This window comes from Oryzias melastigma, linkage group LG22 (genome assembly GCF_002922805.2).
Source record: "Oryzias melastigma strain HK-1 linkage group LG22, ASM292280v2, whole genome shotgun sequence".
NCBI classification, from domain to species: Eukaryota; Metazoa; Chordata; class Actinopteri; order Beloniformes; family Adrianichthyidae; genus Oryzias; species Oryzias melastigma.
In genome coordinates, this window is record NC_050533.1 from 15,329,534 (window position 1) to 15,354,678 (window position 25,145).

The 25,145-nt window shown below is 39.7% G+C and overlaps 1 protein-coding gene across 1 annotated transcript in view; it reads right to left on the bottom strand.

Moving 5' to 3' along the window:
- crim1 (cysteine rich transmembrane BMP regulator 1 (chordin-like)) overlaps positions 1–25,145 on the bottom strand; it is a 44,844-nt gene that overhangs the window by 13,256 nt on the left and 6,443 nt on the right. Inside the window, exons 4-8 of the mRNA XM_024273442.2 lie at positions 13,200–13,442; positions 8,364–8,543; positions 4,811–5,014; positions 1,754–1,882; positions 1,504–1,657 (exon numbers count right to left, since the gene is read on the bottom strand). Coding sequence (XP_024129210.1) covers positions 1,504–1,657; positions 1,754–1,882; positions 4,811–5,014; positions 8,364–8,543; positions 13,200–13,442 — 910 coding nt within the window. The remainder of the gene's footprint in view (positions 1–1,503; positions 1,658–1,753; positions 1,883–4,810; positions 5,015–8,363; positions 8,544–13,199; positions 13,443–25,145) is intronic.

Below are 25,145 nucleotides of genomic sequence, written 5' to 3' on the forward strand. Positions count from 1 at the left end.
AACAGCTTTAGGGATTTCAGCTATCAGCTTCAGTGTTTTTAGCTACCAATTTCAGCATCTTTAGCACTAGCATCTTCAGTGGCCAAATTTGCTTACAGCATTTTCAGCACTATTGCAGGTAATGCTATATATCTAGTTCATAATTATGTTAAAAAGGTAGGGTTTTAAAGTTTTAAAAATGTAGTTTTAGTGTTAAATAAATGTTTAGTCTGTTCGGCCCGCGACTTAAGGTGTGTTTTGGATTTTGGACCTATTATGATTGAGTTTAATGACGTACAGGGACATCAAGACACATTTTCAGCCAAGTTCTAATAAAATGTTAATACAAGTAATGGACTTTTTTATATCTGAAAACACCACAACAGTTATACACTGAAACTGATATTAACTTGATTACAAAGTAGTAATAATAAAATAACTTGTCCATACCTGACATGATAATTTGACACCCCTGGTTAAAAATGTTAATGTATTGTCGTTGCAATCCTTTATCAGGTTTTTTTCTGCATCTATGGTTTGCTCTAACTTTTAGAGAAAAATACATTTCTGTGTTTTGCTGAGGCCCTCAGAGATATGTGCATGGCCGTAGAAATACAGTCCAGTGACCTTAGATCGGAGCTTTTGTTCAAAGATAGCACGAGGAATGCCAAGCAGCACTCTGGGCTCCAAGGGGATATAGAGAGGCTTAGGAGGACAGTGAGGCCCCCCTGGGTCAGGGACCGCTGGCACTGCACTTTTTCCAGCGCGGTGCGGTGCAGCTGTGATGATTGGAACAACGCCATTCTTGACATAAGCAGCTGAAAACAAAATTCTGATAATGCATGACAGAAACATGGAGAATCAGCTGCAGGAGAAGTAAACATATGCTTCATGATTGTTAAAAAATATGTAATCTGTGTATTACAGCACTAGCTGGATGTAATTAGTGTCTCCTGAATAAACACAGAAATCAATCGCTATTTCCATCGTGACTTCATGTGAGATCTACGTTATGCAGGGATTCAGACCTAAACAGCTGCTTATGAAGGATAAAACCAAGACTTCCTGATCCCCTTCAACCCCCCCTCCACAGCGGATCTTCCTTATCCTCCGCAGACATACCAAGCTCATCTTAAGCCATAGCTCAGGTTAATACATCAAACGGTTCCTGACTGTATATGCTCCATGAAGGGCCCTTTTGTCCTGATGGGTTTTTGATCGTTGTTATGAGACGGGAAGATGATTTATATAAAACGAGAACGGTGTCGAGGGAGCGAGCGTCCCGGCACAAAGAGCTTCCAGATGCTTGATTGGCTTAAATGGGTTTGAGGGGAAAGGATGTGTATGTGGACCGCACACACAAACATACACACTGTTGGTAACCTCTCCAATCCTGACACAATAGTAGCAACAGTTCCCAAAGGTTGTGTAACTGACAACTTTTACCGCATAGACATAATTAATATTTGTTGTAACACTGATCTGTTTTTGATCAATTAAATGTATAGAGGCCGGTTTACGTACACATATCCGTACGGGCAGGTCTTTGTGCAGGTCAGAGGTCGGCACTTGGGCATGGGGGTGACACATTCGCACACCTCACAGCCAAAATCATCCTTCTCAAATCCCAGCGGACACCGGAGAGAGCAGTGCTTTTCCAGGTCTGGACAGGAGTCATCTGAAACAGCAAGGGGCTCATCGTAAACATAACCAGAATCTGATTACAAAACATTTATATATATTTATATATATAAATAAAGAAAGAGAGGCTCACTGTTGAGACACTGGCAGAGGAGACATCCGTTTACATCCTGATAGAAGCCGAAGGGACAGTCGTTCACGGACAGGGAGCAGTTTTGCAACGGAGGGCAGAGAATCGGGCTGACGGTTTCATAGGTTGGCTCTGAAGAAAAAAAGAGAAAATAGAAAAACTTTCCTTTCAGACTTGCCAGTTGGTCCAGCATGAGCTACAAACAATGATTTCATATGAGGCAAAAATACATATTTCATTTTTAGACTTGACAGTCAACTCCATCAGTCATAGAGCTTTAAAAACAAAATAAATACTCCTCAAGTCCACAACTTGTCAGAAACAATGTACCAAATACATGGACAGAGGACAAAAACACACATTTTTTAGCACAAACTGAACCTCATACCTTGAGGTCAGACCTCAAGTCAAATCCCGAGTCTCTGTATATGAGATTTAACCCTTTAATGTCTGAATTGATTTCCAGCTATGAAAAAAATGTGTTTTAGCTTTTGTGTTGACGCTACAATTAGAAAAGCCAAAGTGGTTTGTTGCATATTTGCAATCAATAATCAAATTAATATCCTTGATATCAGGCTGTTTTAAGCCTAACCAGTAATGCCGTCTAGTTAACTTGTGACAGCCAAAACTGTGAACTAATTAACTAGTAATCTTTAAAAATGTGCACCGGTCCACTAGTAGGCCCTTACTAGTTAACCAGGGACACTTTAAAAAAGCCACTAGCTTACTAGTGACATGCAAAATGTTAACTAGTTGACTAGTGAAATGTATGTACATTTTGCTAGTTAGCATTTTGCATGTCACTAGTAAGCCAGTGAGATATTTCATAGGTCATTGAATATTATATGTATGTAAGTATTACTAGTTAACTAGTTAACATTTTGTATGTCACTGATGAGCTAGTGATATTTTTGATAGCTAGTTTACTAGTGAGACGTAAGTATTACTAGTTAACTAGTTAACATTTTGCATATCACTAGTAAGCTCGTGATATTATTGATAGCTAGTTGACTACTGAGACATATGTACACATTACTAGTTTACTAGTTAACATTTTGTATGTCACTAATAAGCCAGTGATATTTTTGATAGCTAGTTGACTAGTAAGATTTAAGTATTACTAATTAACTAGTTAACATTTTGCATTTGATAGCTAGTTGACTAGTGATACATATGTACGCATTACTAGTTAACTAGTTAACATTTTGTATGTCACTAATAAGCCAGTGACATTTTTGATAGCTAGTTGACTAGTAAGATGTACGTATTACTAATTAACCAGTTAACATTTTGCATTTGATAGCTAGTTGACTAGTAAGATTTAAGTATTACTAATTAACCAGTTAACATTTTGCATTTGATAGCTAGTTGACTAGTGACACATATTTACACATTACTAGTTAACTAGTTAAAATTTTGCATGTTACTAATAAGCTAGTGACATATTTGATAGCTAGTTAACTAGTGATATGTAAGTATTACTAATTAACCAGTTAACATTTGCATGTCACTAATAAGCTAGTGACATTATTGATAGCTAGTTGACTAGTGAGACATATGTACACATTACTAGTTAACTAGTTAACATTTTGCATCTCACTAATAAGCTTGTGACATATTTGACAGCTACTTGACTGTTGAGATGCATGTAAGTTTTACTATTTAACTTAAAATTTTACACATCACTGGTAAGCTAGTGAGATATGTTGGTCACACTAGTTAACTGGTGAGCTTTACAGCAGCCTTAATAGTGAACTTGTAGAAGATTTGGATGTGACTAGTTAACTAGTGTTTTTAGTGTCCCTGGTTAACTAGTAAGCACAAATAGAGCCCACTAGTAAACAAGGGTGCTTTTTAAAGATTATAGTTAACTAGTTCACATTTTTGGCTGTCACTGTTTATCTAGTTGCACTTTTTGCATTACTAGTTAGACTTAAACAGCCCTTTATCAAGGATATTGCTTTGATAATTAACAACAGTTAAATTTGTGCTAAGACAGTAAAATAACCACCACGGGAAAAAAGTTTCAAAGCTTTGATGTGTTTTTGAGGTCAATAGAACCTGATTAATGTGTATAATCTAATGAAATAAAACGGTATCAGTTATTTTTGTGTTTAATCGGGACTCAAGCAGGAAGTCAAAGTGTTGCCCCATGGGAATTTCATGTTTTGAAACACTTCTCCTCTTCAGACAAGTCTGTCCCGCATCACCTTAGAGGTCTAGAAGGACTTTTTGAGGGTCGAGACTGAACCAAATCTCTGTAAAGAATCCGTGTTTGTCAAAACACTCTGTGTCCATAATTAGTACAAATGGTTTCAGTATATATTTTATCTATTATATGCTGTGTGTGCTCAAAGCTTCTTAGGTTTCATTCATGCATTTCATGCAAACTGTAATTGCTACTTTTTCACACCCCTCTAAACAGTAATTAAGGATAAGCTTTGAGCAATTACACTGAGGTGGGTGGCACTGCGGGATAATACCCCTCTGTCGTATTGTGCAGAGCTGTCTCCTCCTAACAAGCTGAACGTGTCTAACTCCCGTTCAGGCTCCACCAGTGAGGACGAGCAGCTGCACTTTGGGTCTTACGTCAGATGTTGGTACGGCTTCAAATTTGGGCCAGCTTTCATGTAAATGTGCGGCTGGCCACACTAACGTACGTCAGACTCACTTGTGCCACAGAGCGATTCTTGCCACGTTCTGGGGGCGGAGCAGCTCAACGAGCTGTAACTAATTAAGAAAGGAGAAAGGCGCCCTCCAATTACGCAGCCGCCCCCCCCCCCAGCTTTAAGAGCATGCGGTAACCTCACACACAGGTGGGTATCATTTTGGCGGCAAGGGTAATAAAGCGACACAAAGAAGCCTGGAGTTTGAAGAATGCTCTGTGGCCTCCTCTTTAATGAGCCCACGGCGACATGGCTTCTGTGGAAACTACCAAAGTGTGTAAGGTTAATGGTTACTCATTTCAATTCTGCCTTCTCCGTAAATATTACAGTCCCACTCCGATCATCTTCTGATCTATTGCGTATTACTAAATACTTTCGGAGCACTCTCTAATACCTTCGCAGAACGGGCAGCACTCTCCTTGGATCTTCACAGGATTTTGGCAGCTCTGTTTGCAGGCCATGGCGGTGCACTGTGGGTCTCCATCCACACACTGGCAGAAGGTGCAGTCGTCCTCTTTCCACTGCTCCTCGTGCGCTCGCAGCTTGTTGTTCACCCAGCAGCTGGCCTTGGTGCTGTCCACGGACAACAACTCCACATCTGAAAGAGAGGAACATTTTTGACTTTGTATATTTGATTTTGCCATTCTAAAGTTACCATGTAAGGAGCTATGTTTGAGGAGCTAAACAAACACTGAACACGTTGAGTTTTTACAATAACAGACAAAAGCTAAAACATACAGCTTATACAGGATGCAAAAGCACAAAGTAGACATAAGCAGAGAACAACAAACTCCACAGTTTAATGGACCTGAGGGATTGTTTTAGGTGTGAGTACAAGTCTGGTTTGTTTTTAACCACTGTTTTGAACATAGCATAGTTTTCACAGTTTCTGATGTGAACTGGCAGTGTATTCCAGAATGTTGTGCCTCTGACAGACACCACCATTTCACCGAATGTGGTCCTGCATCTCTGTACTTCACAGTCTGCTCTGGTGTGAATTCCTACATTATTTTTCTTTTGAATAAAAGCCATTAAAGGTGGTGGAGAAAGCCCATTTAAAACTTCAAAAAATAGATAGGCAGTAGAAAACAACTGATGATTTTCGAAATCTAACATATATTCATATATTTATTGAGAATGAAGCAGTAGTGATGCTGCAAATTCTTTTTATCATGTGTTTTCAATGCTTTTTTAAAGATAGACTGAAGTGACTTTAAAATGATTGGTGTGGGACCAAGTAGAAAGATAATAGGTTAAATGACTAAAAACCATTGAATGTAAAAAAAGAGGTTAAATAAGATTGCATGTAATCTTATAAATGAAACCTAATCATTCTAGAAACATTTTTACATGATCTTTAAAAATCACGAGAATCAAAAAGAATACCAAGATATTTGATTTGTTAAACCACCTATATTTGCTGTATCTTGATTTCAGATAGAACTGCTGCAGCTTCATCTTTTGTTTCTGCATGAACATAAATAACTGTATTATCTGCGTATAACTGTATTTTTCCATTTCTGCATAGATTTGGCAAGTTGTTTATATATACGCAAAAAAGGAGAGGCCCCAAAACTGAGCCTTGAGGAACTCCTGCTGTACAAGGTGAAAAAGATGACCTGCCTATTTGCACTGCCTGTGTAGGTATGATCTAAACCACACGTGTCAAAGTCAAGGTCTGGGGGCTGGATGTGGCCTTCCGGGTAATTCCATCCAGCCCTCCACATCATTTAATTTATTGTTAATAATGGCCACATGTTATCTTGTGCTCATTTCGAATTTGTATAATTTTGAAAACATATATTTTTATGGAGGGTAAAATATGGAGAGCTAGCTACATGCTAGCTGTTTTGGCTAATTTAAGATTTTCTTTATAGTTTTTTAGGCTGTTTCGGAGTTAGGCTGGTAATTACATACTCGCTGTTTTGGCTAATTTAGTTAATATTTTTATTTTTTTAGACTATTGTGAAGTTTAACTATTTTTTTCAGCTACACGCTAGTTATTTTGGCTAATTTAGGCTTTTTTCATTTTTTAGGCTATTTTGGAGTTTAGCTAATATTTCAACTGCATGCTAGCTTTTTTGGGCAAATTTAGGCTTTTCTTTATAGTTTTTAAGGTTGTCATGGAGTGAGACTAATAATTTCATGCTAGGTGTTTTGGCTTTTAAAAAGTTTTTTAGGATAATTTGAAGTTTACCTTTTTTTTAGCTACATGCTAGTTGTTTTGGCTAACATACGTTTCTCAAAAAAGTTTTTTAGACTAATTTGGCATGTAGCTAATATTTTAGTTGGCTATCAGCTTCAACGTTTTTAGTTATTAGCACTAGCATCTTTAGCGGCCAAGCTCAGTTTACACCATTCACACTAGCATTATCGCAGGAAGTTCTGTATATTTAGTTCATAATTATGTTAAAAAGTTATGTTTTCAAAGTTTTAAAATTTTAGTTTTAATGTTGAATAAATGTTTATCCGATCGGCCCGCGACCTAAGGTATGTTTTGGATTTTGGCCCTTTGTGCGATTGAATTTGACACCCCTGATCTAAACCAGTAGAGTGCACTTTCTGAAAAATTAAAGTAAGTCTGGCAAGAACGACACTGTGGTTAATTGTGTGAAAAACAGCACCCACACATGTATCGCGATATGTATCGTATTGCCAGACTCTTGCCAAGCACACCCCTAATTAATAAGCAGGAAGAGGCCTTTGGCTTTGAGACAACATGTGTATGAACTTAAGCTCAAATCACACGGATGATGTTTAGTGTGTTCTCGTATCATCCGGTGAGGGTTTGGAAACACAGAATAGACTGACGACTTTCACAACATCTGGTCTCCACTGTCTCTGCTCACGTTCTCGGCAAAGGTTTGAACTAATCCATGTGACTTCCAGTCAGCCCCCCCGCCCCGCCCCTTAAAGGTCAAAAGGAGAAGCTGGATTTTGAGCAGAAACGTCTGTCTAAAGTAAAGACGGCCTTTTAACATTTTTACATCTAGTAATTAACCTTCGGAAGAACCCTCAAATTTGAAACCAGTTTGAAAACCGAACTGATAAGTTGTTGTCTTAGTTTGAAAGGATGGATGATCTCTGACATGAGCCTTTCAACAGTGAACAATTGCTCTTAAATTGCTCATATTTTATGTAATAACATGTAATTTATGCATGTTTGAGAGGGGTCACATGCTTGGCATTTACTTTTCTTACAGCAGGCTCTTAATGTATGTTATAAACAGTTAAAACAGAAGGAAGTGAAGTAGCTGCATTTACAGATGTTTATGTCAGCATCTACAAATTCAGATTTAATACATGTAAAGAAATGCCAGTTTTAACTCTTTAACTACCCAACAAAGACAAAATCATTAAAAAGTATGTTTTTTTTGCTGCTTATTGCCTTAGGGGAGTAATACACACAATTTAATTTCTATTAATTTGTTTTGTAAATCTTCTAATCTTGCTTTTTTAAAGACCGAATTATAAAACAAGAAGGGTGGAACTTCAATGTCTAAGTTGTGTGATCTAAATTTGATAAAAATACGTTCTGGGAACGAGTAGATTCTGTTCAGATAATAAAAGGATGCCATGTAAGGAACTGCAGCCTATAAAGCAAACCCCCAACACTAACTGTGCTCTTTGTTCTTTTCCTTTCTCTCAAGGATCTTATTAACTGCAGCCACGCATTCAGAGGTCAAAGCTGGCTACCATCTCCATCCACAAGCTTCTGGCAGGCTGTAATGTGCTTCCCATATGGGTTGTAAGACCCCACACCCCCCATGATCTTTTTTTTTTTTTTTTAACTGTGCCTAAAGCACATTTTGAAGCTCTTTACCTGCATTTCAACACATGGTTGTGAAAGCAGCTCTCCATTAAATTGAGAGTTTGAAGATCCCCACATCGGAATGCTCGGACACATACATAATAAACAAAAATGTTAACAATACGAGAGGATGTACCTATGCAGACGGGGCAGCACTCGCCCTCAGGAACGTAGAAGTTTTCGCAGTCCAGCTCGGCGCACTCCGCCTTGGAGCAGAAGGAGATTCCTCCTCGGCACTGGCACAGCCAACAGGAGTCCACGCGGTACACCTCTCCATCGGAGAGCTCCTTCCCATTGTGAACACATTTGGGAGAGACTGAGGACATAAAGAAATCGAGTCTTAAAGCGTGTTTCATGGGAGGGAAATATTCTTAAATATCCCTTCACATTTGGCTAAAATAAATACAAGATTTATCCTGTCATCACTTCAGGAGAAAAATACAAAAAATGCTTCTTTTTCTCCTATTAGCTCAGCTTTCAATCAATGACACATTTATAAACTCTGTTTGTCCGGTCTTATGGATGGAAACCTATATCGAAACCAAATGGAGCAGAGGTGAGTCTGACTGCTGCATAGGCCTGGGGGGTGGAAATGGCGTTTATCATACAATGAAGTCGGTGGGGAGGAATTTCACATGGAGCTATCAACTATTGAAAAGACTGGACTCTTGCAGAGCGCAGAAAGAGAAAACAGTATGGGTCTGAGGCTTTGGCAGGATCTGGGCTCAGTCTGCTGGTGGCAGGTGGAATGAATCAATACTCTGTCCTGTTTTCTCCCAAAAAACATCCAAGCATCTCTAAAACTCTTTCAGCTGCACTCTCCCAGCCGTGAAATGAAACTCGCTTAGTTGCATCACCTCTTGAAGTTGCGTAGACAGTTCGTATCTTTGCAAATACACAAAGACTTTAAAAAAGTTAAAAAACCAAGCCAGTAAATGGTGCGGTTCTTATTAAATGCAATTTAAAGAAAAATGGAGTTTAATTACGGTTGCTTCAGAGGGAGAGGAAACAGAGGATTACAATAAATGCAATTCAAAAGACCCACTGTGGTTTGGATGCCATCAAATTATACGATTCACTGTAACCACACAGTACCTTATAATCAAACATATGTCAACAAGAAGAAAGTGAGACTATCTGGTTATGTAAGAAACTGCACGCATGCAGAGGAGCTATGAAAGTTTGAGTTTGGAAAAAAAAGGAGCAGAAAAAGATGAGGAGGCGGAGGTTTTTCTGTACAGGAGAGCAGAGGTTGGAGCTGCATCTGTACACCATACTTCTGAGTGCAGACTCAAAGCGTCTGCGCCAATGACCCCATGCCTCTCGACGAGCAGCACTCGTAATGCAAAGCAGGTGTGGCCGCCAAGTTGAAAGAGAGCGGGATTTGTTGATCTCTTATTCTCCTTCTTGCCATTTTTTGACCACATCTCTAAACTTTGCGTGCAGAAAACACATTCATAAAGCTTTTTAATGCTCAAATAAATAAAAGATTTTTACATGTGATTTTTGTCAGTTATAATCCCTAACAAGCCTTTCTGTCTCAAGAAGGTCAGGTTTTTCTGTCGTTCTGTCCTCCTTTAACTAAGGTGAGGATTGGCGGTGGAGATGGATGGGCTGTAACAAATTGTCCAGAAGCTTCTCTCAATCACTCCTAATGGACTGTCATCCTTCTGGTCAACACGGATGGCAAGAAAAAACTCACTCCGCAGAAGAATTATGGAGGGATAGGTCAATATAAATGATAGAAACACGATTTTGTCCTGTGTCTGCTGCACTTAAAGACCCGCTCCAATAAAAATGATGTTTTTTGTGTTTTTGACATATTCTTGTAGCATTTTTTGTGATATATAAGAGATTAAAAAAGCTTTTCAGAATATTTATTTTCTCAAATTGCTGTGAATCAGAAGCAAAGGAAAAAGCTTGAGTTTGTGAAGCAACAACTGTCATGGGTTAGCCAAACTGTCCCCTCTTATTCTGATTTATTCACTTTCATAAAAACATATTCTTTAAAGTCTTAATTTTCCTTTTCAGATCTGACATCTGCCTCTAAACTGTACAGCTGGATAGTTCTGATATTCCTCTGTTTTTTGCTACACTACTGTTAGCTTAAGCTTTCAAGGTGCTATAAGCTAACAGGAGAGTGTAAACAAAGGACAGATGGGAAATGAGCGAGGCTAAGTTCCACGCCAAAAACTCACATGTGAATTTCCAATAAACTCCTGCTGCGCTGCAGAAAATATGTCTTAAAAATGTATTTTTGGATTTTGGCTAAAAACACAATCATCGTAATTAAAAGACCAGTGGGAACGCTTAGTCTTAGCTGGAGTTCTTACCAGGCCACCGCAAAGGATGTGATAAAAATGGAACGTAGGATTTTCGCGGTAAGTATTTTGTGAAGCATTTGTAGGAATAATGCAAGTTGAATGGAGTTCTAACATTTGGTTGATGCTGTCATACGGCGTTCTTATGCTGCAATCTAGTCGTTAGTGGCCCCTTACTCACCCCGCCTTATCGCTACTACAACTGCATTGGCAGAATCTTCAAGATTTCAAGCTTTCATTACTTTTCTCTAAATCGTCGGTGTGGTAATGAATGTAGACGGTGGCCGTCAGGCATGCAGATCGACCTGCTTTTTATCTACCCCTACCTGACAGCTGGCAGCCAGTGGCACTTGATATGGATGGCCGCCGTCCTGAGACATTTATACAGCCAGTGATTCGAGCTGCCACAGATATGTGGCCGACCAGTTTTCACCCGACTTCAAAATGGCGTCATTCCCACCTGTCACTGAACTACCTCGAAATGTGCTCAGACGGCCAAAATAATTGTTCAAAATTGTAACTTTTCTTGAGACCTCTTTGGCTAGCACGTATCGTGTAAAAATGTGACTGCTGCCTCCCGATTATAAATGCCTCCACGCGACCACTTGCCAAATTTGCTGAAAAACGTCCATTTATGTTGCCGGGCAGTGGGTTTTTTTTGGGATACGTGACTGTAACCTATGTTAGATGAACGTAGGAAGCCCACACAAACTACACTCTGATTGTCTTAATTCCTAAGTTCTAGCAGTCAAACTACACATAAGGAGTACACACTTATCACTAACAGGCTCCTTTAGCAGTTTACATGATTTGTGGGGTATTGAAAAAATAAAAAATCTGTATGACATGCTTGCATTTCACCTACTTTCTTCTTAATTATCCCTATATGTTGTTGAAGTGTTTGTTACGACTTGTCTCCCGCAGCATGCCCATAGAAAAATGTGCATTTGAAGTTTTGCTCTAGGGAAGCTAGTAGTGCTCAGCTTTGCCGCACAGTTAACTCAGCCGCTAGCCCTAGCCGTCGCTACTACCAATGTAGCGTCGGCTGGGGATGTTGTTTGTTTTCATGGGCAACATGTAGACACAATGCCGAGGCCGGCTCTAGAATGACATCATGAAATGACAAGCGGCGAAAGGCGGTGCCTCAGGGATTTAGGTGTCTTAATTTAGGATAGGAAACAAAATTCACGAAAATAACACATATTTCATAAATAATTTGTTTTTTAGTGTTCCAAAGGTAATATATGATCATATATATGGGTATAGTTTACTCTAGAAAGCTTAAGAAAAGTATGGTATAAGACCTTTAATAATAATATTTGAGACCGGTTATGTGTGTATGAATAACCAGTATGAGGATGTCAACATTATGGCTTAACCCCTTTTGCCTATTGATACCAATGTGCATTAAACCACTTCAGCTCCAAAATTACCACATTTTAGAATCTACTTGAAAGCAAAACATTAAAGTTATATTTTATTTTTCATAGCTGGAAATAAATTCATCCATCAAGGGGTTAAAGCCATTGGAGTCTCCATCCCTGATTGATGGAGAAGGTGAAACTTCCAAAGGTCGTGACTTTATATCGAGTCTACTGCTCATGAGGTCAAACCAAACAGGTTGTTGCACATTTATTAGCACCAATTCTCTCCCGACTAACAACAGATGCAAGAGAATCACAGGAAGAGAAGAAACAGGGACGTGTTCTGATATTTTACACTTTTAAAGTTGCTGTGTTTGCAGGTACTGCCTCAGAGACCAATTTAGGGTTGTGGAGTTGACAGTGGGGCCCGGCGTCAGCCTTTGTCCATGTCCCTGTCTGCAGAGCTTTCTGACACGACATGCAGTCATGCAGACCTAATGGACAGTAGAAGCAGCACAAAAGCCATCAAACCCCAGGTCCAGAGAGCAGCAGACACTTGTTATCAAAACACTGATCCCATGGCCTCCACGACTGCCAGCCGGCCCCCGCTGGCCTGCCGGACTCGATTACTCTCCCCACTGGCAGACTGGAGCACATAAAAAGCATTCCCATCAATGAACTGTTGAACTTTTTCCCTTCTGGATGTGTGACCAGACAGAAACCCTTTGACACTGCACTTCTGTTCAGCAAATTCATAGCCTAAGCAACTTTCTGGTCACCGGGCTTGTTAAGTCCATTAATTCCAGGGCACGGCACTCATTTATACATCTGGAGGGGTCAGGACGGGAATTTGTTCTGTTGGTAAAACAGCGAATATTTGTTGGGTGTGTAGAGTAAACAGGGCAATACCACAGGTCCCCTCCCAGCTCTCCTCACTGCCTATGAAAGTGCTGCGATCGGAGGTTTTAACTGCTGTTTTATAACTCTTTAAATCTGAGCTTCCTCAATATTTGCTAGATCAAAATCTTATAGCCTTTATCCTAAAAGAAGAACAACTTTCTGTTAGGGATCCCCTAAATTTACAGAAAACTCAAGCCTGAATGACGTCTATATAAACAGTTTTAAGGCAGAGATTCAACTTAATAAGCAGCCAAACAGAAAAATACAAACTTTTTGCTTTTCTTTCCTGTTGACACTCAACATTAAACAGCTCCAGTCTGAGTACATTCACCTGCAATAAAGTCTGACTGCTACTTGGATTGGGAGACCAATAAAACGGGAAATCACCTTTACGACACTCAAAGACATCGCAGCAGTTTCCCGGCTGACCGCTGGCTTGACTGAGCAGGACTCGGTGCTCTCCGCTCGGGCACTGGGGCTTCTGGCAGGCCCGGAAGTCACACGTACACTGGGGGGTTATGGAGGGGCAGCAGCCAGCAGGGGGCGTGTAGCTCTTGGTCAGGACTGAGTCTTCGGGGCAGGAAGGCACTGGCAAAGTGGGGCATTTAACCCCAGCACACCTCAGCTGGTCTGCAGAGAAAACACACACATATCGGTGAGTATTAACAGACAGCTGGACATTCAGGTGGACCACATAAACTCTCTTAAACTGCCTGCTAAACCAAACGGTCAGAAACATTTAGAAAACATGTTTTAAAAAAATATTGATTGTGTGCATGACTCCCCAAGGTACAGACCCCCTACAGGGAAACTGAAGAAAAAAATTAAGTCATTTCTTTTGTTTTCCCAAAAATTGAAGTAATAATAATAAAAATAAAAATTATTCTGGTTAGTAAGGGGTGCACACCAGATAGTAACTCTTGTGCATCATTTAGTAACCAGTAAATTTAATTTTTAGGAAAAAAAAGAACAACAAAAAACCCAAAACAGTTACTGTCTGATGGGCACCAGTTACTAACAAGAAGTTTTTTGGCAAAAATTAAAGTAGTAAAAAAAAGAAAAATTCTGGATAGTAACTGTTGCACACCAGATAGTGACTGGTGTGCAACAGTTACTATATGGTGTGCATCTTTTTTTTTTTCTTTAAAAAAAAAACAAAAAAAAGTTTCTGGTTAGTAGCCATAACTTTTTTCTACTTCAATTTTTTTACGGAGCCCCATGTATTTTTAGATTTTTTTTTTTTTTTTTTTTAACTTCAATGCTTTTTCTCTTTGATGCGTCAAACTCAATCGCAGAAGGAGACAAAATCCAAAACACACCTTAGGTCGTGGGCAGAACAGGGTAAACATTTATTGAACACTCAAAAACAAAGATTTTAAAACTTTAAAACCGTAACTCTTTAACATAATTATGAACTAGATACATAGCATTGCCTGTGGTAATGCTAGTGTGAATGCTGTAAGCTGAATTTGGCCGCTGAAAAGGCTAAAACTGATACCTAAAAATGCATGTTGATAGCTGAAAATACTGAAGTTAATAGCTGAAAACGCTGAAGCAAATCGTTGAAATCACTGAAGCGAACCAGCTGCCCTGTGAAAAGCATAGCACGCTAACAAGCTGCCCGATGGACAGCGTAGCAAGTTAGCAAACTCTGCTGCCCAGCTAGCCAGACTACTTAGTCCCCACTCAAGCCAGTGTGGGCAAACACAGATGGGGCCACCATGGAACCCGTGGAAAAACCCACCCGGGGCCCATCAATGAAGCCCAAAGGTAAACCATATGGGGCCCACACTAAAATGTTTACTGGGCAGCTAAAATATTAGCTAAATGCCAAATTAGCCTAAAAAACTTAAAACCTTAAAAAATACTTAGGTTAGCCAAAATAGCTAGCATGTAGCTGGAAAAAATAGCTAAGCTTCAAAACAGCCTAAAAAACAAAAACGAAAATTCTAAATTAGCCAAAACAGCTAGCATGTAGCTGAAATATTAGCTAAACTCCAAAATAGCCTAAAAAATTTTAGTAAATGCCAAAATAGTCCAAAAAGCTAGCAGAATGTCAATTTTTAAAACTTCAAAACTGTAACTTTTAAACATAATTATAAAGAATAAAAAGGCAGGAATATTATTCCAGATTAAATCAACTTAAACCTTAAATAACTTTCAATATTTAACTCTCCGTAAAAATATATTAAGTTCAAAATTATATAAGTTAAAAATAAGAGCAAGATAACATCCGGCCATTAATAACAATAAAATAAAATGATCTGGATGCTCGAATATAATTACCCAGAGGGCCGGATCCGGCCCCCGGGCCTTGACTTTGACACATGTGCTTTAGGGGCGCCATACCAAGGCAATAAGCAGCAAAAAAAAAAACTTTTTTGGGGGGGGTATTTACAGTAAAGGGTTAATAACAAGTGTTCTTCTGGAGGGAGCAGTGAGTCGAGTGAGATCCTGGTGGTGTCAGCTGGGACACTTTAGAGGGATGCTACTCATGTTACGGTCTAAAGGCTGAGTTCACAAAGTCGCCCTACACAAACTCCTGTGCTCCTGGTCACCAGATCTCAGCTGCAACCCCTGTCAGCTCCACAGCATGGTGTCAGAAAAAGGCTACAGCCTTCTCTTCACTCAAATAAACTTTTTGCACATCCTGTCGACGCGACTCCGATCCCGCTAAGCCCGGCTTGACTGGCCAACAATCCAAACAGCCCTCTAAAACCAGCCAGGAAGCCTTCAGCAGAGCAACTCTTCAACAAAATGTTCAAACTCCCCATTCATCTGCAGACCCTAACATCACAGCTTTGATATCACCCCCTTAAAAAGGGGCACAGGGATGCAGCTAATTTGGGAAAGGGGCTTTGGAAGTGTTTCTTGGAGCCTTTTCAGGAAAAAGAAGGGCACAGACCTTGCATGAGAACAGTCACTTTCACATCACAAAGTGATAACTCAAACCAAAAGGACGTATTTGTTTTGGTTCACTGTGATGTTGTAATATATGAAAAGCAGAAAAAGAACCATTCTGTCTTTCCTGTGATCAATGGCTTTACGAGATCTCCTGCTGACAAAAAAACAGGAAAATCTGAAGATATTCAGACCAAAATAAAATTGTGAGAGAATAGTGGCAGGAAAATGTTGCACTTTTTTTTAATATCTACTTTTTAAATAAATTAACAACCTAATCGGTCCGTTGTGTGATTTTTATGACAGTTTGGCAATCTTTGTACAACTTTGGAAGGAATAGAACAGTCTGAGTCCTCAACTTGAATCAGGGGGTTGAGAATATGTCGATACTTTTTCGGTTCTTGCACACTCCCTGATTGGCAAAAAGCGCTTGCAGTAAATAGAAGACAGAAGAGTTCCAGCAGCAAAAGGAGCCAAACAGCTGGAAAAGAGATTGTGTCTGGGACTATATGCTTTTGCTTTTGCAAGCAGATGAGCCTGGGAACAAGGAAAGATGAAGAGATGCAGACTTTTGTTCTGTCACTGCGTGCACGTGTATCACATTAGGTTATTTTGTTTAGAATTTTGCCCTGCGACAGACTGGCGACCTGTCCAGGGTGTACCCCGCCTTCGCCCTTCAGTAGCCGGGATAGGCTCCGGCACCCCGCGACCCCGAAAGGGAAGAAGCGGACAAGAAGATGGATGGATGGATGTTTAGAATTTTTTATTCCAGCATTTTTACGAGATGAAGTTATGCATTCTTAAACCTATAAAAACGGATTACTAAACACTTTTGTCTAGTGTTCATTATGTGGAACAAATTAATTGTTTGACTAAACATAATTTTTCCCCAAAACAGGTACAAATTAATGTTATTTAAAGCTATTTCTTGCACTTTATTATTATTATTATTTTTATAAACGTAAAAAATTGTTTATGAGTTTTTAAAGGGCAACACAACAGGACAGTTGGATGCTGACTCCACTCTCAGCCAAAAGTTGAAAAAAAAAAAGGGGCGGGCTCAGAGGGGGAGGTGTGGTCTGGATCTGTGATTGACAGAGAGGTTAACGGTAACATAGGGTCTTCAATATGGATAGGGTTACCAAGCCAGAATCTCCACAGAACTTTCTCTGGAGGTTGAGGATTGAGCCAGACGCTCATGGTCCAGAATGAAGAGGACCCGTGTCTCAGTGGTAAACTGATGCTAGCACCATAAGCTAATAAAGGCTAACATATTAAGCAAACAATCCAGAGAGAAGCGTTCATTGAAAATCCATCACCAGGAAGAAGTTCGCTGGATTCATTGCCAATTGCACTAAACTATGTTGTCCAACTCCCAAGTTCACTAGAAAGTTGTGCAAGTCAGTAGATTTTGACAACTGAAGCCAAAACAACTGTGACCCATGCTAAAGCTAACCGACAGCTACAGAATCAAAGATGGGCGGGGCTTTAATACTGGAGCTGCAGACCATGATGACGGGAAACTTGACCAATCACAAAATTCAACTGTAATATTTCATTTCAACCTGTAGGGGGCAGCACACAAATGGTTTTACACTATATTTTCAGGAATTAAACACATTTACTTAAAAATGGTCAAACATGTGGCAAAGACCAACAGACAGCACTTTTAAAACCCATTTATAAAGGTCAACAGACAAAAAAAGATAGATTTTGTGCTTGGTTAACCTTTAATGCGTGAAAATAGCTAATTTTAGAAATAAAAACTCCTCTTTTGTTCTGTTTACATCACTGGATATTCAGAAAAAAACTTTTTATAACACAAAAATAAAAATCTGATAATAGATAAATAGTTGAAGACAAAAATGTGTGTCAAATTATAAATCAAATCAACCTGTGAACTTGCTAAATGAAATCAAATTGATATGTTACGCTAGTGATACCAGCCTTACTGAAGTCCATTCATTATTTATTGAGAAAAGCCCCCTTTGTGCTATTTTCTGTTTTAAAAAAACAAGTTTTTGTCCACTTTTTTTTTTGTTTTTCATGATGAAAATAATAACTAAGTAATATATAATATAAGAGTTATATATAATAAAAAATATATATATAATAAGAGTTTTTTTCTGCGTGAACTCTTTGTTTTAGCCCTTGTTTTTGCCTGAAATCACATTGGCATTGTTTGAAAGGTGAAAGGTCACTCTTGAGTCTTTGGTGATTTCATCTGTTATTTTTGCAGATTGGTGCTAGCACCAACAAACAACAGGAGTTCTTTCAAGAAAGTGTCTCTGAAATCAACAGTAAAACCAGATTTTCTATTTCCCCCCTCGTCTACATTCACACTGGAGTCGGGAACGCGCTTTCAACCAACCGCCTCCAATGACAAATCTATATGAACACACGTATGTGTGCTTTGGGCTTCTGCATTTGACACTCTATCCAAGATTTTAAGTTAGATTTATGACTCTACATAAAAAATGCACAACTTTTGAGGCTAAACCAGTTGAACCTTGACCAATCAGGGACTGGTATTTGGTAGTGACGTGTGGATGGTGACTTTCCAAAACACAGAAGTCCCAAATGTTTAAAAATGGATCATGGAGGAGAAATTAATAACTGTGGAGATTGCCTAGTTGGGATTATAAGTGTTTTATATATCGGAATAGAGCTGAGAAAGAAAAAGTGTGGAATAAGATTTGCACCAAAGCTCTTCCAATTGTGAGTACATGTACTAGTATCAGGTAGTGACAGTCCTTTGTGAGCACTAAATACTTAAAAAATGTTCAAAGATGCCCATTTAGTGAGTTCTTGAACGCACCAGTCAGTGTGCTCGTGGCTTTAAGGTTAAAACAAGATGGTGAAGAAGTAGGTTCAAGGTGTCCTGATAATGACTCTCCTCTGCCATTCCTCAGTTTCCCACCTCCATATTCTCATTCATCACAGTTTTAAAGATCGAATGCTGACTCGCAGCCGGTCCCAGAATAAACACAGAAGGGAGAAGGTCTCTGACTGTGACCACTGTACTTGGGTGGGTGGAGTTAACACGACTGACCTATGAAACCGAGGAGAAGGGAAACGTGGAGATTTTCTGGCTCCAGATAAATACAGCAGGAGTGTAAGGTATCTGTACTGTACTGTTTGCTCAAGCAAGCTTGGCACAGCGCAGACGGCCACAAAGCTCTCATTGAGAAACGTGGCTGAATAGTGTTATAGAAAAAGAGGGGAAAACCCCTGAATTAAGCAAAGCTACAACCCCCTTTAACGCGTTGTGGCCTCATTTTCTATGCTGGAGTTAAATAAACTTCAGTGCTTATCAGACGCTTCATTTAAGTCTTGTGCCATTTGATGCTGCTCCCTGGAAATCCTTGAGCTTTATTTAGGGCGAAAGAAAGGATATTGGGACAATCTCAGACACTTTTCAGTGTGTTGTGTGTGTGCGCTGGAGAAGGCTGATTACTCTTTCAGTTGTGATAATGGCTGGGGTTAGAGAGCGCTGGGAAAAGCAGATGGCAGACACACTATTGTCATTTAAATGAACAGAATTGTATCCATCTGTGGAAACGGACCAGCTCTTACAGCTCTAATTAATATCAGTTTTTTTTTTTTGTAGCTGGAACATTTAGAAGCACTATAGACAAACACAAGGCATGGAAAAAACAGCAGCTAATGGTTTTTATCCGGTTTGTTCTCTATCTCTTAACATAAATGGCTATAATTAGTGAGTCATCAACCGCAGAAACAATCTTTGTATCACCATAGTGGCAATACTCCAGCTTGCACAAACACAAAAGCCCTGATTTGGTATGCTTGATAAATTCTCCCTGCAGATTAGGCAGCATGTGCTTTTTATGACTCTATGAAGAGAATGGAAAACCTTTGACCAGAAAGACAATATGTAATTTCTGGACTCCTTTGTAACCACAATGTATGCCTTTTACTTATCTACAGGTCACAGAAGAAAGAAAAGTGTTCATTTTAAGCACTTTTTACCCCCCCGGGATTAGGTACAAGGAGAGCAGTCTTTCCCCGAAGCAGAGCAGCTCAACCGGGCAGAGGAGGCTGCGTTGACAGCCTGAGTTTACTCATGGAAAAAAAGCACACAATGTGCGTTCTGTTCACCGACTGACTTTAGAAAACAAGTCAGCGGAGAACAAAGCCTTCTCAGTCCAGCTGCCCTCCAAGGTTTTTTGGTCTGTCTTCAGGTTTTATAAAGTTGCTCCACACGGGATCACATCGGGGCCGTCTCACACACTAAGCCGTGGGGACCCCGCCCCTGTTCCTGCCTGTGGTTAAAACCGAGACGACTTTTTCTCCAGCCGATCTGTGACCGAGACACAATCATTAGCTGATACACAGGTAGGCAGACATGAGGTTAGCAGGTATCCCTGCGTCTGTTGGGTGACTTACCCTGCTGCTGGAGCTATAATTTTAGCATTAAATCACAGCAGCTGTGATTTTTGGACACATTTTCACATCTTTGTATTCATCTCAGCAAAGGTTTATGCGTGTGCACAGCCATACCTGCCAGTGGAGCAATAAACTGACAAAAAAAAAACAAATTTTTTGCTCCATGCAGGGGCGGAGCTATGGGGGGCAAGGGGGACCAGCTGCACCACCCCCCCGTCCCCCCACCCCCAGTAAAAAGCTTTTCCCCACAAATTTTGAGTCAATATTCGCCTCATTATTGACAAGAATTAAGTAATCATCAATAAAAGCGTCCTTAACCCTAGTTTCAATATAAAAAGTTCAACCATCACTTTTGCCAAGTAATTTTTACCCGATATACCCAATAAAAATAATTTATCGTAAAAAATAGATCAAAAAATGACAACACATGATACATTAGAGTAGTTTTCTTTATTAACAACTGTTTATGTAAAAAAAAATTAAAATTAAGACAGGAAGATCCTAAAAACATGCTTGAAAATCACTGAAAAAAATTGGAATTTGAGAACAAAAAAAATCCTAAAAAACGGGGAAAAAAATGACACTGGAGACTTGGCCTTCGGTCCACCCATTCTTAGGACATGTGAGACTTTACTCAGGCACAAAATCATGTTTGCTCGGCTGAAAATCACCTGGGGATTGTGCTCTAGGCATAGAAAAAATAACAAAAGGAACATTTTTAAATGAAATAAAAACAAAAATAGCAATAAAACTGTTAGAAATATGTATTTTTTGACTCTGTTGTTCTCATTTACCACCTCCTCAAAGTCTTCTGAAAGCCCCTTCATTTAGAATGCTTAAGCTCCGCCCCCTGGGTCCACGTATAAAGAGTTGACGGTCAATTTAAAAGGCAGAAAACCCAATTTGGGTATCTAAGCTTCTTTTTTTATATATACATTTCATCTTTTGAGCTATGAATCTGTCAGAAATTGAGATTTTATGACTTCTTGCTGACTTGTAATCATCTGTGGTCAAAGGTTCTGCGGTAAAAACGTCTCTGTTTGAAGTGAGCAGTTATGAAAGTTATTTTTTTGTTATCTTCGACACATGTGTCAAAGTCAAGGCCTGGACAATAATGTTCATTATAAAATTTAAACATAATTTGTTGTTATTCTGTGCTAATGGTTGCATACTCAGAGGTAATAGAGGAAACCAAATAAAAAATGTTTAGCATTGCAAAGCTGCATTGTGATTGTTTATCTCAAATATGCAAGCTCCCTTCCATATCTGTTTAGGTGGAGCAAAATAACTACCCTTGAGCTTTTTAGGATAAGGCCCTTCAGAAGATTTAAGATAAAAAAGTTGTTGAGATCAAAATGCCACTAGAGATGCTTCATTATGTGTCGCTCCAAATATACAACGATAAAGCCAAACACAATTTGCCTCAGGGGAACGCGCATAAAGCATTGGACTAAATAAAAGCCTTGTTTTCCTTAAAGAAAATTGTTTGAGATATTTATGGGAAATGGGTTTTGACAACTGCTAAAATTGTGGTTGAGTTACACCAGGGTTTTGGCCACAGGTCACCAATCCCTTCCAGAGGGAAGAGGAAACTGTGATAAAACAAGCCAGAAAACATCAAAAACTGGCTTGGAATTGAGTAATAACTGTTAATAAATTCAGCTCAGTCAGTTAGTAAATATTTATGCCTAAATAATTTTAAAAAAAAAGACAGAACTAAACATAGCAGAGAGCTTTGAGACTTTTCTGCAACCTAACTTGGTTACCGGCTGACCATTCAGATTAAAAGAAACTCCTTTTCAAAGGTGGATTTTTGTCTCTCAAGCCACCCAGAAGCTTCGTTTCATCACTCCACACACGTCTAAACACTCACTGTCATGGGAAACAAGCGGGCCGACGCTTCCTCCGACTGAGCTCTGAGACGTCTCGTGCCCCCGCCAACCGGTGGCCGTCTGGCTTGGCTAGTAATAGACCCCTAACACAAAGAGGCTGCAGCCAAGCAGAACTAACGGCCCTTTCAGAAGGGCACGGAGAGGCAGGGCAGAGGTGGCAAATGTAGGCAGACAGAGCAAGTTCAGCTGGTGCCGTGGCATTACAGTGGGCACCACTTCCCCATAACTTGTGAACTATCACATGCCAGTGGGACACATTTCCTCACTCCATCCGTAAGGCTCTAGGAGCAAGCGACCTCAGCTCGTCGATTTGGGTGAAATCATAGCTAAGAGTTTCTATAAGAAATAATTTTAAAAAAAGCCTTTGATGACTTTTTTGCCAGTAAGGGAAGCTCCTCCAAACGAGCACCAAGGGGTCTTATCACCAACAAAATATGTAAACCATCCAAGAGAGTAAAAAGTCACCAAATACCACCCTGCCATGACCCTGAGGCCCGAGCACAAATATGTCAACAAAACAGTTAGTCTCTGTTGTGACTGCTTATCTTCCTGTGTCTTCCCTTCCTCTCACACACTCATTCCATCTGCTTTCCTTTCTGACAAGCTGGAAAAACATCTGCTTCACCCTGCTGCTTTCCAGTAACTGTGTACAAGCTGAGAAAAAGGTTTAATTCTGGAATACAATTATAATATTCCTGCCTTTTTATTATACATAATTATGTTAAAAAGTAATAGTTTGAAAGTTTTGAAAATTGGCATTATGCTAGCTTTTAGGACTATTTTGGAATTTACTATGATTTTTTTTTTTTGGCTATTTTGGACTTTAGCTAACATTTAAGCTACATGCTAGCTGTTTTGGCTAATTTAGGCTTTTTTGGAGTTAGGCTAATATTTACATGCTAGCTGTTTTGGCTAATTTAGGATTTTTTATGAAGTTGTTTAGGCTGTTTTGGAGTTTAGCTTATATTTAAGCTAAACGCTAGCTGTTTTTGGCTAATTTAGTCTTTTTATAAAGTTGTTTAGGTTGTTTTGGAGTTAGGCTAATATTTGCACACGAGCTGTTTCGGCTAATTTAGACTTTGTTCCGTTTTTAGGCTATTTTGAAGTTTTATTTTTTCGGCTAGATGCTAGCTGTTTTGGCTAAATTATTATTTTTTTGGTTTGTTTTGTTTTCAGCTTCAGTCTTTTCAGCTATCAATTTCAGCTATCAGCACTAGCATCTTTAGCAGCCAAATTCAAATTATATCGTTCACACTAGCGTTATTGCAGGTAATGCTATATATCTAGTTCATAATTAGAAAGTTACAGTTTTAAAAATAAAAAATGTAGTTTTAGTGTGTTCAATAAATGTATATCCTCTTCGGCCCGCAACCTAAGGTGTGTTTTGGATTTTGGCCTCTGTGCGGTTGAGTTTAACACCCCTACTGTAGAGGATATTTTTGGTGACAGATCCATCTAGCAACTGTGCATCCCTTTCACTTTATTTTGACTGCCAAAGAAGATCATTTCAACCTGAATGGATGCTACAGCTCAGAAATGCTGGGTTATGTCACTGCTATCTCATCCATCTTTCATCCCCAGTTCAGACTAAATACAGGATCCATTGATGGACCTCTCGAGAACAGGTTTACAGGACGCATTTTTTGGCCTAACCTATCAAGATTTTAGGAACATATGATGGAATCAATGCCCCAAGGAGTGTGTTTCCAACCGCAAAAATCCCAGAGAAAGTTCCTGCCGATGACAGACGGAGGAAAAATCTGCCAGGAGATCAAGACAAACAAGATGGCTATCGCCCACAGACGCATGCACAAACACACGTGCAGACAAACCATGCTCAAGACTCATTCCGCACATGTAATTGTATACCGAAACAGCAATCAGCGCAAGCATGTGTCCTTTAAGGCATAACAGATGCACACATGCAGGTCCTCTGCTTGGTCGCGGACGGTGAGAGGAGTGGCTGTTTACCGCAGTGAAAACTCATAAGCTGCTAAAAAATGTTGTTTACAGTCGGAGTTTAAACTGTCATCCAGCGGGCACGGGATGAGATACACAGCACATCCATTCTTGTTAACGCTGGGCTTGATGGTATGTCTACACAATATCATATTTGATCAACACGCTTCCTGTGGGGTTTATCTGTAGCTGGCTAGAGACAATCAGCCATACAGCTGTGATGTGGATGCTCGGTAATAACCTCACTGTTCAGAGCAGACTAAACAAACTCAAATGGGGCTTTGTGGCTTCTTGCCAGTCACAGCACTGGTTTTATCTGAAGGGGGGGGGGGGTGCTTTTCATTTGAAATTCAACAAAGGAGAGAGGCGATGTCATTCACAAGCTTTTGAAAGTTAATCTTTTATAGCACCAAATGTTTTCTCGAGAAACAGTTGAAAAGAGAGTTCAGTCACTCGGTTTGGTTCTATTTTTTGTTGACACCTCCCAATCCAAAACGAAGAGACAAACTCCTCCTGCCAATACGGTCTTTCACACAGACGTGTCAATCAAACAAGCTGCTAGCAGCAAGGTAAGCATTCACTCTAGGAAATTAGGGAAACTCTGGCACAAGAACATTCATGAAACACTTAAACAGCTCTGTCCTGCATCCAACACTTTGCACACGCCCCCACCTCTTTACAAACACACCATTTTCTGTGTTTTGCTACTGTCAATCAAATTAACACCATTTTTTTCCTTCACACCTACTTTCACTTCAGTCTGCAAAAGAAACAGTTTTTACAAGTGACAACCACACAAGTAGAATCTCTGAGCTTCACATGGATCTAGTGCAGAGGTCTGCAACCTTCTACAGTTATTCCACTGAGCGGTGTGGACCAGACCGGTCCCCTCTTCATTGAGTATTGGACCTTCAGCATGCGGGGTGGGGGAGCGGTGTCTCCCCCAAATACTGTATGTAAAGAATGTATCATTCTTTGCAAGAAGATTGCGGGGGGCGAAGACGAATATGGCCGAAAAGAGGACAAAACTTTCAGTTTGCTTGCTGTTGTTGTAAAACCTTTCCACCAATCAATGGGTTACATCATGTGATGACAGAAGCTCCGCCCTCACAGGTTCATTACATGTTTTTATGGACCTGCGACCAACGGGGGACCAGAAATGGTACCAGTCGGT